Source organism: Benincasa hispida, chromosome 3 (genome assembly GCF_027475165.1).
Source record: "Benincasa hispida cultivar pf3 chromosome 3, pf3_genome.v1.1, whole genome shotgun sequence".
Classification (NCBI taxonomy): Eukaryota; Viridiplantae; Streptophyta; class Magnoliopsida; order Cucurbitales; family Cucurbitaceae; genus Benincasa; species Benincasa hispida.
In genome coordinates this window covers 67552035-67567483 of record NC_143480.1, presented here as the reverse complement: position 1 = coordinate 67567483, position 15449 = coordinate 67552035, and the positions used below count along the sequence as shown (strand labels likewise).

The window sequence follows — 15449 nt, the reverse complement described above, 5'->3', positions numbered from 1 at the left end:
CATATACCTTTGGTGTGACATTCACTTTCTCTTCTACTCTAAACTCCTCTTTTCATTTGGCAGATGTGTTTTGATTGTGTAGAATCTGAGTCAGTTAATGTCTTTTCTATTATCATTTTTGTTGAATATATTACTGAAATTAAAGCTAATATGTGTTTTTACCAAGTTTATTAACTAAATTGGAATACTTGAAGAGAGTGAGAATTACACAACATATGTGATAGAGGACCAAAGTAGTTGACTCAGGTAGGTTCAAAACATTGTCGCTTCAATTCTATTCCATCCATGTTTGTTTGAGAATGATTTTGTTTTTAGTTTTTGAAATTTATGTTTGTTTTCTTACAATTTCTTGACTATGATTTTGTCTTTCTCAAGAAACATTTGAATTCTTAGTCAAATTTTTTTAAAAAAATATGAACGTCTAAGATCTTGTTTGATAACCATTTGATTTTTGGTTTTTGAAAATTAAACTGTGGTTTCTCTATTTTATTGTCTACGTTTTAGAGTATTTTTAAAATCCAACCTAAATTTTGAAAACTGTATATATATAACTTTGGAAGTTAGATATGAAGTGATAAAATGTTTTCTTGGAAAAGATGGAAACCATACTAAAGAAATTGTGAGCAGATAGGTATAACTTTAAAAAACTAGATAGTTATCAAATGGAGTTTAAAAATTATCGTGTTCAATTCTCAAAGTTTTTCTTGCATTTTGAAAATAGTTTAAGTAGATAAGAAAACAAAGATATAAGGAGAAATAGTATTGATTATAAGCTTAATTTTAAAAAATGAAAAAAAAAAAAAATGAAGCCCCATTTGAAAACCATTTGATTTTGAGTAAATTATAATAGGTAACAATTTTAAGCCTAATAATTAAGCATATAGCAATATTTTAAAAAAATTGCAAATAATCTAGACTCTATCGCTTATAGACTTTTATTAGTGATAAACTCTATCGTTGATCCTATTAGCAACATGGTTTATCACGGATAGATTATGAGAGTTTGATCTAAATTTTTGTTATATTTGCAAATTTTTTTACATAATGTTATATCTGTTAATACTTTGAGTCAAATTATTTGCAATTATCCATTTGATTTTTTATTTTTGGTTTTTGAAAATTAAGCATATTTCTTCCTAATTTCTTAGCTTGATTTTCATTTTCTTAAGTAAAATGTTAGATAGTTGAATTTTTAGCCAAATTCTAAAAGCAAAAATAGGGTTTTAAAAACTAAGGCCCGTTTGATAACCATTTAGTTTTTTTTAAAAAAATTAAGCCTATAGACACTACTTCCATTTCCAAATTTCTTCCGTTATCTACTTCTTACCAATGATTTAAAAAAAGAAGCCAAATTTTGAAAACTAAAAAAATAGCTTTTAAAAACTTGTTTTTTGTTTTTGGAATTTGGCTAAAAATTCAATTATTGTACTTAGATGCAAACTATTGTAAGAAACGAGAATGATAGGCTTAATATTAAAAAACTAAAAACTAAAAACAAAATGGTTACCAATGAGGATCTTAGTTAATTACATCCTAAGCCTAGCTAGGAAAGCTAGAGACCCAACATTTTCTCTCAATTTCCAAATTAGAAGAGACAAAAGAATCAAAAGAGAAAACCAGCAAATCGAGCTATGTAGCGAGCAATAAGATTTCTAAGACGAGAAAGAGACTAAACCAAAACCCTTTACCAAGAAGACAATCTCTTCAACTGCACGCTTCATCTCAGTAAAGTTAGAAGGGTAATTGTTATCCAAATTAATCACCTTCCAAGAATCATATATCCAACTATAAAGACATTAGAGAGGGGAACGAAAAGAAGAGGTAATGGTCAAACCCTCAATAATGGATTGAGCTTTCAATAGAATGACCAATCATTCTTGGGTGTTCATCTGATATCTATCATAGATAGGAGATCCAAAGGAACCACGAATCACCTACCCCACATGCCACCCTTCTTCACAGACAAATTTATCCAACACCAAAAATTTACATAGTGACATGAACCGTCCAAGGCATCAAATAATTATTTATATTTTATTTAATAATTTTGATGTAATTTAAGTATTTTTTTAGTTTAATCCTTTTTTTATGAACTTCTAAGGGCATTTTTGTAATTTTGTCATCAACTATGATGTATCATTAGAGTTTTCTTTGGGAGGTTATTAACATCTTGCCTTTAGGTTGTTTTAAACATTTTTTTAGTTTTTTATTTTTAGGAACGATGATTTCTCTTTTGTGTTGATGAAAAATCATCACCAACCTTTTGCAATTCTTGATCTAAGATTGCATATTTTGAACATTCAAGTAAGATTGATCAACTTGTAGTGAAGTGTTCAAACCTTGAGTAGATGACTAGTTCTCCTTATCTCTTGGTTTTTAATCAGAAGACAATCAAAATCTAATCATTCCCTTTGGATTGACGTCTGATTTGAGGGTTTTAGAATTTGATATTAGGGATTCAACTAAAGAGTTCCTAAATTTTAAATTGCTAGGATTTTCGTATCACATGAACTCTACACATGGGAGTATGTTGATATTGTTGATTAAATAAATACTCGTATTGTGGAGTCCTATGGATTGACAAAAAAAAAAAAAAGTACAATATATCTTTATGCATCTCACACTAATCACACAAATGAATAGACTAGTGTTGTCTCAAGGAAGATTCTCCCTTATTTTTGCAAATGAATAGAATTTTCCAATCAATCTACCAATCTTCTACACTATGATTTTCATCTATTATGGACCCCTCAAAATTGCAATACAAAAAGCCTCTTGACTTTTATTTCTTTGTTACCATGAAAAACGCGTGCGTCAATATATATATATACACATTTTCAGACAGTTTTTTATTTCCTAACAAACAAAAATAAAAAATAAAAAATAATAAGAGGAAATAACAAGTCTGTGTGATAATTATTTGGTATTTTTTTTATTTTTAAAAATTAATTCTATAATAATCACATTTCTTATGTTCTTTCTTAAATACAATGGTTGAATTCTTCGTCAAATTTAAAAAACAAAAATAACTTAAATTACTTTTTTTAGTTCTCAAATTTTGGTTTGATTTTTTAAACCATTGATGAAAAGTAGATAACAAAGAAAGAAATTTAGAGGTGGAATACTCCAAGAAATTCAAACTTTTCCAACGAAAATTTTCCCAATGCTAAAAAAGTATCGGAAAAAAACATTTTTTCTGACGGTATTTTTACCGTCAGGAAAAAGAGGCTCTCTCGACGACGTTTTCAATATCGTCGGTAGAAATAAGTATTGCCAACATCGTTTCCTTGACCGTCGGCCTTAAAAAAAGTTTTTAAGGAAAAGAACTGTAGATCTCTCCCGATGCTATTGTTGGGTCGTTGCGAAAAAGCGCTTATCTTGACGCTATGAGTGGAGGCTGCCTCTGTCCGATCTGTTGTGCCGCTGCTGCTCGACCTCAACCGGAGCCGACGCCGCCAACTCCTGTAGAAGCTTCCTGCTGCGCGAAACCACCCCCAACCACCTGCTGCACTAAACCCACCCCCAGCCATTGTCAGCGATTTTTCTAAGTTAACAGTGCTTTTGGCTGGGGAGGTATTTCACTTTCACTTTCTATTTTCTAGGGATTTTTGTAAGTAATCAGTGTTTTTTGTTTATGCCCAGCTTGTTTTATTTTTCTAAGTAATCAGTGTTTTGGGTGTAACCACCTGTTGCGCTAGTTTTAGCTTTGGTTTGTGATCAGCTAGTTTTTGGTTTGTGCTCATCTATAGTATATTTAGTATTTTGAATAGATGACCATGGAGTAGTTGATTTGTGGCTTACAAAATATTTGTATTTGATAATTTGATGCTTTGTCTTGGGTGAGTGTGAGTAACTTTAAGTTTCATACACCCAAATAAATGTAGTTTACTCCAACCGGAGCCGACGTCGACAACCACCATTGTCATCCAATCTTCTCTCTTTCTCGAATCGGTTTGAGGTATATCTTGTTCTATGATTTTTTGTTTGTTTTTTATTTTGTGTTTCTCAACTTAGTTCCAACTATGGATACGATTTTGTGTTGCGTTGAACCGTGCTCTACTTGTTTAGATTGTTTATTTTAGAAATGTAAAATGATTTGGATGGGTTTAAATGTTATTATTTTGAATTTGAAGTGGTTTGCTTAGTAATTTTAGGGATTTGTTTTTGGTTGATGAATGAAGAACAAAGTAGCTTGAGATTAGTTCAAGTTTCATCTTCTTTAGTTCTTAGTATCAAGTTGAAATTTGAGACAAGTATTAAAATTAAATTTCACATTTATAAGCTTGAAACCAATTATAGATAAATGTTAGATTTAAATGTTATTATTTTGAATTTCATATTTAGATTAAATTGGTTTATTATGTATGTTGATTGAGTCGGTTTAATTTATTTTGTATGTTGAGTTAATTAGTTTGTTTTGGATGTTGAGTTAAATTGTAATGCTATTTGGATGTTAATTATGGAAGAAAATTAATTGAATGTTCAAGATTTTAGTTTATTTGACTACATTTTTAAGATTTAAATAGGTTTGATATAAAGTAAATTATAAAAATTTAATTTGAAAAAAAAAAACCTCTACTGACACCAAATTTTAAGTCGTCGGGAAAAACAATATCAACATTTTTTTTGAGACTTTTCCCGACGCTATGCCCATAGATCGTCAGGAAAGATAACCACTCCTGATGACCAAATATGTTAGTGTCGGGGAATGTAGCATCTCCCGACGAAAATGTAAAGATTTTAGCATCAGGATGAATATTATCTACAAAATTCTGGTTTCTCTCGATGCCCATCATTTGACGTTGGAAGAGGCCATTTCTCCCGACCCCAAAAACCAAATTTTTGGCGTTGGGAGAAGACATTTCTCCCGACGCTGCCATATGCGCATCGGGAGAAGTCACTTTTCCTGATGCTAGAAATTCTCACCCGACACCAAATGATGGGCATCAGGAGAAAGCCTCCCCAATTTTTTTGTCGCGAAATATTTTCTACCCAACAAACTAGCTTTTTTTTTTGTCGGGATAAGGCTTTTCTGACGACCTTGTCGATGGTGAAAAAGGCGTCGAGAAAGTCTTTCTCAATGTTTTTTTTTTTTTTTGACAATTTTTGCCATCGGGAAAGGGCATATTTCGTGTAGTGGAAGTAGTGTCTATAGACTTGATTTTTCTAAAAAAAAAAAAAAGAAGAAATCAAAAAATAGAATGGTTACCAAATGGGACTTAAGTATTTTGAGTTCGTAGATAGGTTAAATCACATGGTTAGTTCCTAGAATTTTAAGTTTGTGTCTAACATTGTCCCTAAACTTTAACAATTGTATAATAGTCCCTTGTTAGATAATATATAATTAAATCTATCATCACTAATTAACTTTTAATTTTTGGGGCAAGTGATTTAAAATCCTTAATATATTAAAATAATAATAATAATAAATGATCTAATACATTAAATCTAAAATTTAGTTTTATGTTTCTTATAAATCTAAAATTTCAATATAGAGTCAAGTAGGTTAATGAAATTTTAAAAATATATTAAATAAGTCTAGGATCTATTAGAGATAAAACTGAAAATTTAGGCACCTATTGGATTAAAAACTGCAAGTATAAGAATTTAAACACATGTTTAAAATATCAAATGTCAATGGATACGTCGAGATTTCAATTCAATAAAAATGTCAATGGATATTTTTAAAACAAAAAATTAAAAAAAATTAAATTGATAAATAAATATTTTAAGCTTCTTTTCTTTAGTACACATGTTATGCATTTTTAAACATGTTGACATGTTTATTATTTATATTTACATTAGTGATCTTTCGAAGTTTATTTTTAGGTTAAAATTAACTTTTAGTTCCCAAACTTTCGTAAGAGTAACAATTTAATCCTTGAACTTTGGTTTGTAAAAATTTAGTCCCTGAACTTTCAATTTTGTAACAATTTAGTTCCTAAACTTCACTATGTAACAATTTAGTCTTTATACTTTTAAATTTGTAATAATTTAGTTCCTATTATAGAAACTAATGTTAAAATTTAATGAGACTTCATGCGTAAATAAAATGATAAACTAATTAGAGATTCAATATTTTTTTTATTAAAAAAAAGAAGTTTACATCATAAAATAATAAAATTTGACATCAAATTTTGATAAATTTTTTACATTATGGACTAAATTATTACAAATTCAAAAGTACGAGGATTAAATTATTAATACTAAAGTTCAGGGACTAAATTGTTACATAATTGAAAGTATAGAGACTAAATCGTTACCAGTTAAAGTTTAGGGACTAAATTATTACTTTCATGAAAGTTTATGAACCAAAAGAATTTTTTAACCTTACTTTTAATATTTCATGGATTTTTTAATGATATAATAAAAATATCAATGTATCTCTCATGTCGACATAAAATCTAAAAAATGTGCAAATATCACTATGACGTCAGAAATTTAATTTCACATTTATTTTAATTTAGTAACACTAAGATTAGGAATAATACGGGTAATTCAATGAGATCCAATAAAGAATAATCAGGTATATAGCCATAACTATACTATCATTTGGAAAAATAGCAAAAAATGAAGTACTTTTGAATTATAACAAAATGCATAGGACCACACGAGTCCTAACTTTTTGAAATTCTAAAATGTCCTTATTGTCTCTTTTAATTGTAGTGTAATTAATTCAACATTAATTACCCAACTATATATCCAATATACTTTCAAGGCCAACTAACATTATTTTTTCAAATGGATAATTTTTCATAAATATCGCGGTTTAATTATTGTTTTGATTTTTTGTATCAAATTTAATAGTTAGTTTAAATATTTGAATCTTCTACCATAACTCATTTTTAAATCTTGGTTTGAAATTTAAAACATCATATCATCTTATTTTTAAATGGTTTCTATTATTATCTTGTTTTGGATTTAGTGATAATTAAATCATGCATTTTTAAATTGTTTTTATGAATATCTTTATTATAATTTTGTTTAAAACGTAGAATATAAAAAAAAATATCTTATTTTTATCAATTAGTCTTTTTTTTATATAATCTTGAATCATATTATTTTTTGTTTTAAAGATTCCATTAGGAAGAAAAGCAAAACATAAATTTCATCAAATTTATAGCAAATACACTCTCACACATGTTCCCATTTTCTTTAGTCCTAAGATACCGTTACATTATAACCAATTCTGCCATTTGCAAATTTTTTAGCATGAATCTTAATTTTCTCCAAAATTATCTCCGTACACTTTCGAATTTTAAAAATGGAATGTAAATCTTTTTTTTTTAAAAAAAAATCAAATATATATTTTTTTTCAATTATCATATTTGATCTTATCTTCAATTTCAAATTTTATTTTATCTCATTTTTCATTTTTCATATTTTTCATGTTGATTTTATTTTTTTGTTCTCAATCGACGACAAGTCTACTTTGAAGACTTAATCGATCACAACTAATAGTTCAAGTCACAGAGTCTCTTCTTTCTAAAGGGATTCATTGTGAAAAGGTAGGCTAAGCATGTAGACAATGTTGGTATTAACCCATTTGCCTTGGGCTTATACCCCACCCTGGCTCGATCAAGAAAGGTTGAAGGAATTACCAAATATTGTTTGTTTCTCTTCTCTTCAAAAAATCTCTACGGTTGACATCAACACCACATCATAATTGATTAACAATTTCAATTGATGATTTTTAATTGAGATTTTCATACTTCAATCTAAATCGGTCTCTTTCTTCATGACTGCAATCATTTAGATAAAGTTTTTATCAATCCAACTCTCACTTTCTAAACTAATATTTTGGTCTAGAACTGAGAAAAATTATTGTTACGGAATTTTGTGTAAGTTCAAAATTGATCTAGATGATTTTATTAAGTGGTTTTCAATTGTAGTATACTTGTTTTTAAGTTTAGTTTATTTGTTGGGTGTGGATTTGTAGGTCACATAAAAATCCCATTAAAAGTATCTTAAAAACTTTCAAAAGATCTTTGATGACTACAAAACCCTCATCCAAATTAGAGTATAATTAATTTTTCTTAACCCTAAAATGCCCCCATGTAGATTTTTAGTTACGTTGCAACCAATTCAAATCAGTAATCTTTTTAAAAACTCAAATATAATTTTTTTTTCAAATATTATATTTGATCTTATCTTCAATTTCAAGATTTTATTTTTTGTTCTCAATCAACGACAACTCTACTTTTGAGGCTTGACTTAATCAATCAAATCCATTGGCACGTAGATGAAAGGCTCGACTTAATCAACATTGACCAAGAGTTCAAATCGCAAAGTCTCCTTCTTTTCAAAGTGATTCCTATCAAGCCATTGTGAAAAGGTAGACCAAGCATATGGAAGGTGTTGACATTAACCAATTTGTTGCACCATTGTTGGCGGAGGAGCCCATTTTGGAGAGGAAAACGGCGGCAACTTGGTTAGAGAAGAGGTCGGTGCAGTGTTTAGTATTTGGCCAATCAATAGTCTCTAAATATTTGTTTTAATTACAATGTAATTACGAATATTTCTTAATAAATTAATTGCAATCCCATTTGTATAGTTGGGTTAGTTTAGACTTTTATAAATTCGTTTATTTTTATTTTTAATTTGTTTTGTCATTTTTAAGAATGAAATTTATGATTTGCTATTTTTAAAAATGAAAAAAAAAGTTAAAATCCACTCTTTTTCTGGTTAGCCCATCAAATAATAGAAATGGACCCAATAACCCGGCCCAAATCTTAGGCCCATGTAAATATACCACCAGAAAGAATCCCACGTCTGTGAAATCGCAACCACACGCCTTTTAAGAGAAATTAAAAGAAAAAGGAAAAATAGGAACCGCATATTTATGTGCTTACCCATTATCAGCCCCAACAAGTAATCAGACAGACCAATAATTACAAGCCACGTGTCAATATCATTCAACAAAATCTTCAATTTCATTGGATGGATTATATTACATCACCATCCTCATATTTATATATCAGAGCTTATATTTCACTCTCTACTGAACTTCCTCTGTGTTTATCCCATCCGCCATTGCAGCACCTCCAAAGAAGCTCCCTCCATCCATGGCCGCCGCCGCCGAGATGGCTCTCGTGAAGCCTATGTCGAAGTTCTGCAGCAGAACTCCTGAATTCGGAAGCCCTAGAACGAGAGCAATTCCATTCTCTTACTCCAAATTCACCGCCATTAAAATGTCTGCGACTTCCTCTCAATCACCTCCTAAGTCTTCGAAGAACGCTAGCAAGGCTGCGATTAAGGAGACGCTTCTGACTCCGAGGTTCTACACGACTGATTTTGATGAGATGGAGACGCTTTTCAACACCGAAATCAACAAGAATTTGAACCAAGCTGAGTTTGAGGCTTTGCTCCAGGAGTTCAAGACTGATTATAATCAGACGCATTTTGTGAGGAATAAGGAGTTTAAGGAAGCTGCTGACAAAATGGAAGGAGCTCTCAGACAGATTTTTGTTGAGTTTCTGGAGAGGTCTTGTACTGCTGAGTTCTCTGGGTTTCTTCTCTACAAGGAGCTGGGAAGGAGGCTTAAGGTATTGCTTATGAATTTCAGAATGAATTGTTTCTGTGGAGAATTGTTTGGAAATCCTGTTTATAGCTGTATTGTTTGTTTTGACAGGATGGTCTGTGATTCTGAATTGTTTTTTTTTCCATAGTACTTTATACTTGAAATCTCACCAAAATGTCTTTGAAAAGAGTTTTGAGAACAAATGCAGAGATTAGAGAACTATTGATTACACAATTGTTTAAGAAGTGATGACTAAATATAGTTTGTGGATTTTGTAAGGATAATTTTAGGAAGTAAGAAACCATAAATCTAGAGACAGAAATGAAGTCTGACTTCAAGTTACACCAACATTGTTCTGTAGTAACCAAATTTAGTTTTCATTCAAGAGAATTGATGGTATTGTCCTCTGTTCTATTGTTCTATTATACTGCAGAATTGCTTCTGAGGTTCCAAATCATGATCTGATTTGTCACTTTGAAATCGCATTTTATCCCTTATATGTAATTTCAGCAATATGGATGGTATTTTTCTATCTCACTTTGCCAATTGTTTTGATGTGTTTCAGAAAACAAATCCAGTGGTGGCTGAGATTTTCTCTCTGATGTCCAGGGATGAAGCCAGGCATGCTGGGTATGTACTGATTTTATAACCTCAAAAGCATCACATAAGCTTCCTTTATTGTTATTAAATTTAATATGATACTTGAACTTTCATATTTATTTTCAACTTTGCATAAATATTTATTTTAGCCTGTTAATACTAATATTTCAAGTATCTAGCGTAAAGATTTGAATGCATTTGAAACCCAAATATTTACGTCCAGCTAGTTTTTGATAATTGTGCTTGTTTCCACCATTCTTTATCATGATTTTCATCTTTAAGGATTATTTTTTATTATTTTTAATTTTTTTATAAGAAGAAAACATTTGAATTCATAACCAAATTCCTAAAATAAAAACAAGTTTTTTAAAACTACGTCTTTTGAGGTTACAAAACTTGGTTTGAAGTTTGAAAGCAGTCCTAAAAAGTAAATATCATAACAAAGAAACCAATATGGAGAGGTAGTGTTTATTTATTAGCTTAATTTTCATAAACAAAATAACCAAATGGTTATTTAGCGTAGCTTTAGTTAGTAGAGTACATGTACCAGCATTTCTCAGGAACAAAGTATTTGATGATGTACCAAAATGTAACAAACGTCCAAGTTTACGAACTGAAATAAATTCAAAATATTATATGAAGTGAATGTACAAATCCAAATGATTTGAAAGTTTAATCATAGATTAAGAATAAGTAACAAAAATGTCTTTAAATTTGTTACCGTCTTATATCTTTTGATACTAACGTACCATTCATTGCAGGTTTTTGAACAAGGGTCTATCCGATTTCAACTTGGCATTGGACTTGGGATTCTTGACAAAGGCTAGAAAATACACATTTTTCAAGCCCAAGTTCATCTTCTATGCAACATACTTGTCTGAGAAAATTGGTTACTGGAGATACATAACCATTTACAGACATCTCAAAGCCAACCCTGAGTTCCAATGCTATCCCATTTTCAAGTACTTTGAGAACTGGTGCCAGGATGAGAACAGGCACGGTGATTTCTTCTCTGCATTGCTCAAGGCACAGCCTCAGTTCCTCAATGACTGGAAGGCTAAGTTGTGGTCTCGATTCTTCTGCTTATCGGTAATTCACGGATACTCGTTCTTACTGAAATTCGAGTAGAGTTCTACATTTAACAACAAACAACGGAAAGAAGAATGTTTCTGTTTTTGGTAATCTGTTTTTGAATACCATGCTTATTTACTAACATTTTTCTTTGTTTTTAGTCTAACTTTGAAAATGTTTTTGTCTTCATAGTCAAAGTTTTTTCAGAAAAAACCTATTTTAATAAAACACGAAACGAAAAACAAAATTGTTATCAAATATGGATCTGGTGTACTGAACTTGACTTAAATGTTTGCCTTTTTTGTCTTGATGAAATATTTTGCAGGTGTATGTGACAATGTATCTCAATGATTGCCAAAGAACAGCATTCTATGAAGGAATTGGACTTAACACTAAAGAATTTGACATGCATGTAATCATTGAGGTAAGTTTGTTATCTACACATTTCATTCATTAGCCATGTGCATCTTCTAAGGGATAATTTGCGATTGTTTCAAACAGAAAATTCAAAGAAACTGTTCCTTCAAATTTAGGTCTATTTTAAACCATGTTCTAGCGATCAACAATATCTATCTGCCTAGTTAGAAGAACAAAAAAACTGAACTGTTTCATGACTAAACGTTCAACCAATTCATTTTACTTCTATTAATGCAGACTAACCGAACAACGGCAAGAATTTTCCCGGCTGTACCAGATGTCGAGAATCCCGAATTCAAGAGGAAACTGGACAGGATGGTGGAGATCAACGAGAAGCTGATTGCTGTAGGAGAAAGCAATGAACTTCCATTGGTGAAGAACTTGAAGAGGATCCCACTTGCTGCAGCATTAGTATCTGAGGTTTTGGCTGCATATTTGATGCCTCCAATTGAATCTGGATCTGTTGATTTTGCAGAATTTGAGCCTCAACTTGTGTACTAAATTTTTGTACTTAGCTTATCTCCACTCATCTTTTTAGTATGTCAAGTTTGAATGAGTGTAATCTGTTATGTAATGTTTGTAAAAAAATCTCATCACAAACATTGAGTAATGAATTGGTCTTAGTTAATGAGCCTCCTTTTCTGCTGCAGCTTATTTTGATCTTTCAACTTCTAAATGTCCTATGTAATCAGGCTTTCAATTCTATTATTCTATTGAGAAATCGACTAAATATAACAAAATATTTCTAATATAAAAGACTCTTTTTAAATAAAGAAAAATGAGCAAACTTATTTATAAATATAACAAAATGTTACTATCTATTAGTGATAAATCGCGATAGACTTATAAAGTTTATCATGATCTATCAATCTATCAAATTTTTCTATAATTGAAAATATTTTTAGTAGTTTTACCATTTAAAACAATTATCCTAATATAAACGTAATATTAGCAATAGTGAATTTAAACTTATTTGAAAACCTATCAATATTGATATTTTATTGATATTTGTATTGATTGTATTTCCTTAAAATTAAGTTGTCAACCTTTTCTTTTCCCTTGTAATTGAAAACCTTGATTGTAGTCCTAAATTTTGCATATATAAACAATTCCAATCTTTATCCATCTCTGGAGCTAATTTTAGAGTGACGATGTAAGCATTTTTTTTAAGGATCGATAAATTTATAGTTAGAATTTAAGTATATTTTTTCCGTTGAGTTGGGTTGATTAATAAGTTCTTTTAAAATTTTCTTGAATTTAACTGCCGTTTCGAGTGATTAAAAAAAATATATTTTTCAAGACTTCATTTTCATTTAAATGGATAAAAACTCCTTAAAATAAATGCACACCTATATTTGCCGACTTTTTCTAAAAAAATATTTTTATATATAAGTTTGTTTTGTTTGTTATGTAATAGAAATGTTTTGGCAACGGTGGTGGTTGGAGATGGTGGCTGGAGGCGGTCACTGGAGATGGTGGGCAGAGGTGGTCATTGGAGGTGTGGTTGGAGTTTTTCATACAAATTAGAGAGAGATTAATCATTAAATACTCAAACTTTATTTTCCTAAAAGTTGGTTTCGATTGTCTATCCTAAACCAACTTATTTTGTAAAACTCATTTTTTTTCAAAATCCATTTTGAATGGTTGCCAAACACTTAAACTTTTTTTTTTCGAAATAGTCTTTTTTTTTAAAAAAAAAAATTAATCACTTGAGAAAGCATTCCAAACACCCTCTAAATCAATTTATAAATAGTATTTTAACCTAAGTTTTATTTTTTTTTTTGAGTATAAATTTTATCATTTTTTTTAGAGTATTAAGTTTTATCATTTTTTTATTTGAGTTGAAAATAAATTTTCAATTCCAATAGGTAGTTGGATGAGGTTGCTCCGTCCATTGGGCTTGAATTTGAGGATGTTGGCAAATCCAAATGGGCTAGGACATTTTGTTGGAGGAAAAGATATTCCTTGATGACAACCAATATATCTGAATGCATGAATTCAACTTTAAAGGAAGCACGCAAATTACTCGTTATTAGCCTCCTTGAATCTATCCGCAGTTTGGTTCAAAAATGGTTTTACAAACATCGTAGTCATTGGAGTTTCCAGCATTCTGAATTGTCATCGTATGCAGAGAACATTATTTGATCAGCCTTAAGTGACAGTTGGTCAATGGATGTAAGTGTTCTTTTATTTACACAATATTTGTATTCAATTGAGCCTATTGTTAATAGTAAACATTGTAAGTTTATCGACTTTTTTTTTTTTTTTTTTTTTTTTTTTTTTTTTTTTTTGCAGTTATATCCCATTAACCAGTATGAAGTTGAAGTGCATGATCGCTCAAACTAATTTGTTGTTAACATTCTGAATTGTACTTGCTCATGTCGGCGTTGGGACCTAGACATGATCCCGTGCTCTCATGCATGCATTGCATTGTCTCGTAGGAACCTTCAACTGCAGTCATCCGCACATGATTTCTATCGTGTTTCCAATCCACGTTTGTTTTATAGAAAGGAAACGCGGCCTATTGGCAATGTTCAATAACTCACTGCAATTCATGCAGTTGGCAATGATCCAGTTTTTCCTCCTAATGTGAATCATCCAGTTGGGAGGCCTAAGAAAAAAAGAATCATGTCTTGTTTAGAAGACAAAGCTACAGTCCTCTGTAGTCCGTGCGGTAAGAGGAGTCATAATTGTAGGTCTTGCAAGGATCCATACATCATTGAATGCACTTATAGTGTTATATTTTTTAGTATCACATTGTATACCAAAATGGTAATGATATAATCGTTTTTTCAAAATCTATTTTGAATGATTGCCAAACACTTAAACTTTTTTTTTTCGAAATAATCTTTTTTTAAATTAATCACTTGAGAGAGCATTCCAAACACACTCTAAATCAATTCATAAATAGTATTTTAACCTAAGTTTTATCTATTTTTTTTTTAGAGTATAAGCTTTATCATTTTTTATTTGAGTTGAAAATAAATTTACAATGGCAATAATTAAATTAGATTTCATAAAAAGAACTCTCTTTTTAACTTAATTCAATCCACGCACTTAAACACCTGTGGCATGTTGACAGCCAAGTCCCACATTGAAAACTTGGGGTAGAAAACTACGGTATTTAAATAGAAAGAGGAAGTTGATGGAGCACGACCTTACTTGAACAGGATCTGTTCTATAGGTTGTACAACTGTGTCCTTGAGTTCTAAGGAGACAAGAACCAAAGTCTGGTGGGATGAATTGCTACCTTGTGACTAGAGCGTGATTAATAACCCATGGGCCTCGGTCCGGTGGCTGTAGAGGATCGTTCTCAGCAGGCTCCAACCTGCTGGGATGGTTGCAAGGATGTCTGACAGACTTCATAACTTTTTTGCTCCTCATATAAGTTTTTTTCTTTTTTATTTCTATAACAAATTTGGGTGCTTCCGTTTTCTGTGTTGCTTGGATGGGGGATTGAATTTATGCTACTGTTATGTGGTTTGGTGTGAAAAGATTAGAAGGATGGGGGAGTTTTACTTGGATGGTGGACATTTGGTTTATGCTTGTAAGGTGTTTGATGAAATGTCTCCAATATCAGAGGCTAATTCATAAGGTGTTTCTGTTCTAATTTTATGTGTTCCTTGAATGGGGGCTCGATTTTCTGCTACTGCTATATGGTGTTGTGTGAAGAGAAGAAGGATGGGGGGTGTTTACTTAGATGGTTGATATTTGGTTTATGCTCGTAAGGTGTTTGTTGAAATGTTTTTTCTTCTTTTCCATTCTTCCGTCGTCTTTGCATTTGTCTGGTGTTGTGAGTTATGTAGTCAGTTACTTCATTTATCTAAATTTGGTTGTACTT

General features: G+C 30.7%; 1 protein-coding gene and 1 non-coding gene across 2 annotated transcripts; both read left to right on the top strand.

The window, feature by feature from the left end:
- The first annotated feature begins 8981 nt into the window (after positions 1–8981).
- LOC120073932 (magnesium-protoporphyrin IX monomethyl ester [oxidative] cyclase, chloroplastic) lies at positions 8982–12236 on the top strand. Its single transcript, XM_039026852.2, has 5 exons — positions 8982–9545; positions 10086–10150; positions 10882–11209; positions 11517–11615; positions 11846–12236. The coding sequence occupies exons 1-5, from the start codon at positions 9066–9068 to the stop codon at positions 12107–12109; spliced, it is 1236 nt and encodes a 411-aa protein (XP_038882780.1). The 5' UTR covers positions 8982–9065; the 3' UTR covers positions 12110–12236.
- Positions 12237–14760: 2524 nt separating this feature from the next.
- LOC150037489 (small nucleolar RNA U3) lies at positions 14761–14970 on the top strand. The gene has a single exon (XR_016528864.1). It is a non-coding gene; the product is annotated as a small nucleolar RNA U3 (small nucleolar RNA).
- Positions 14971–15449: the final 479 nt, after the last annotated feature.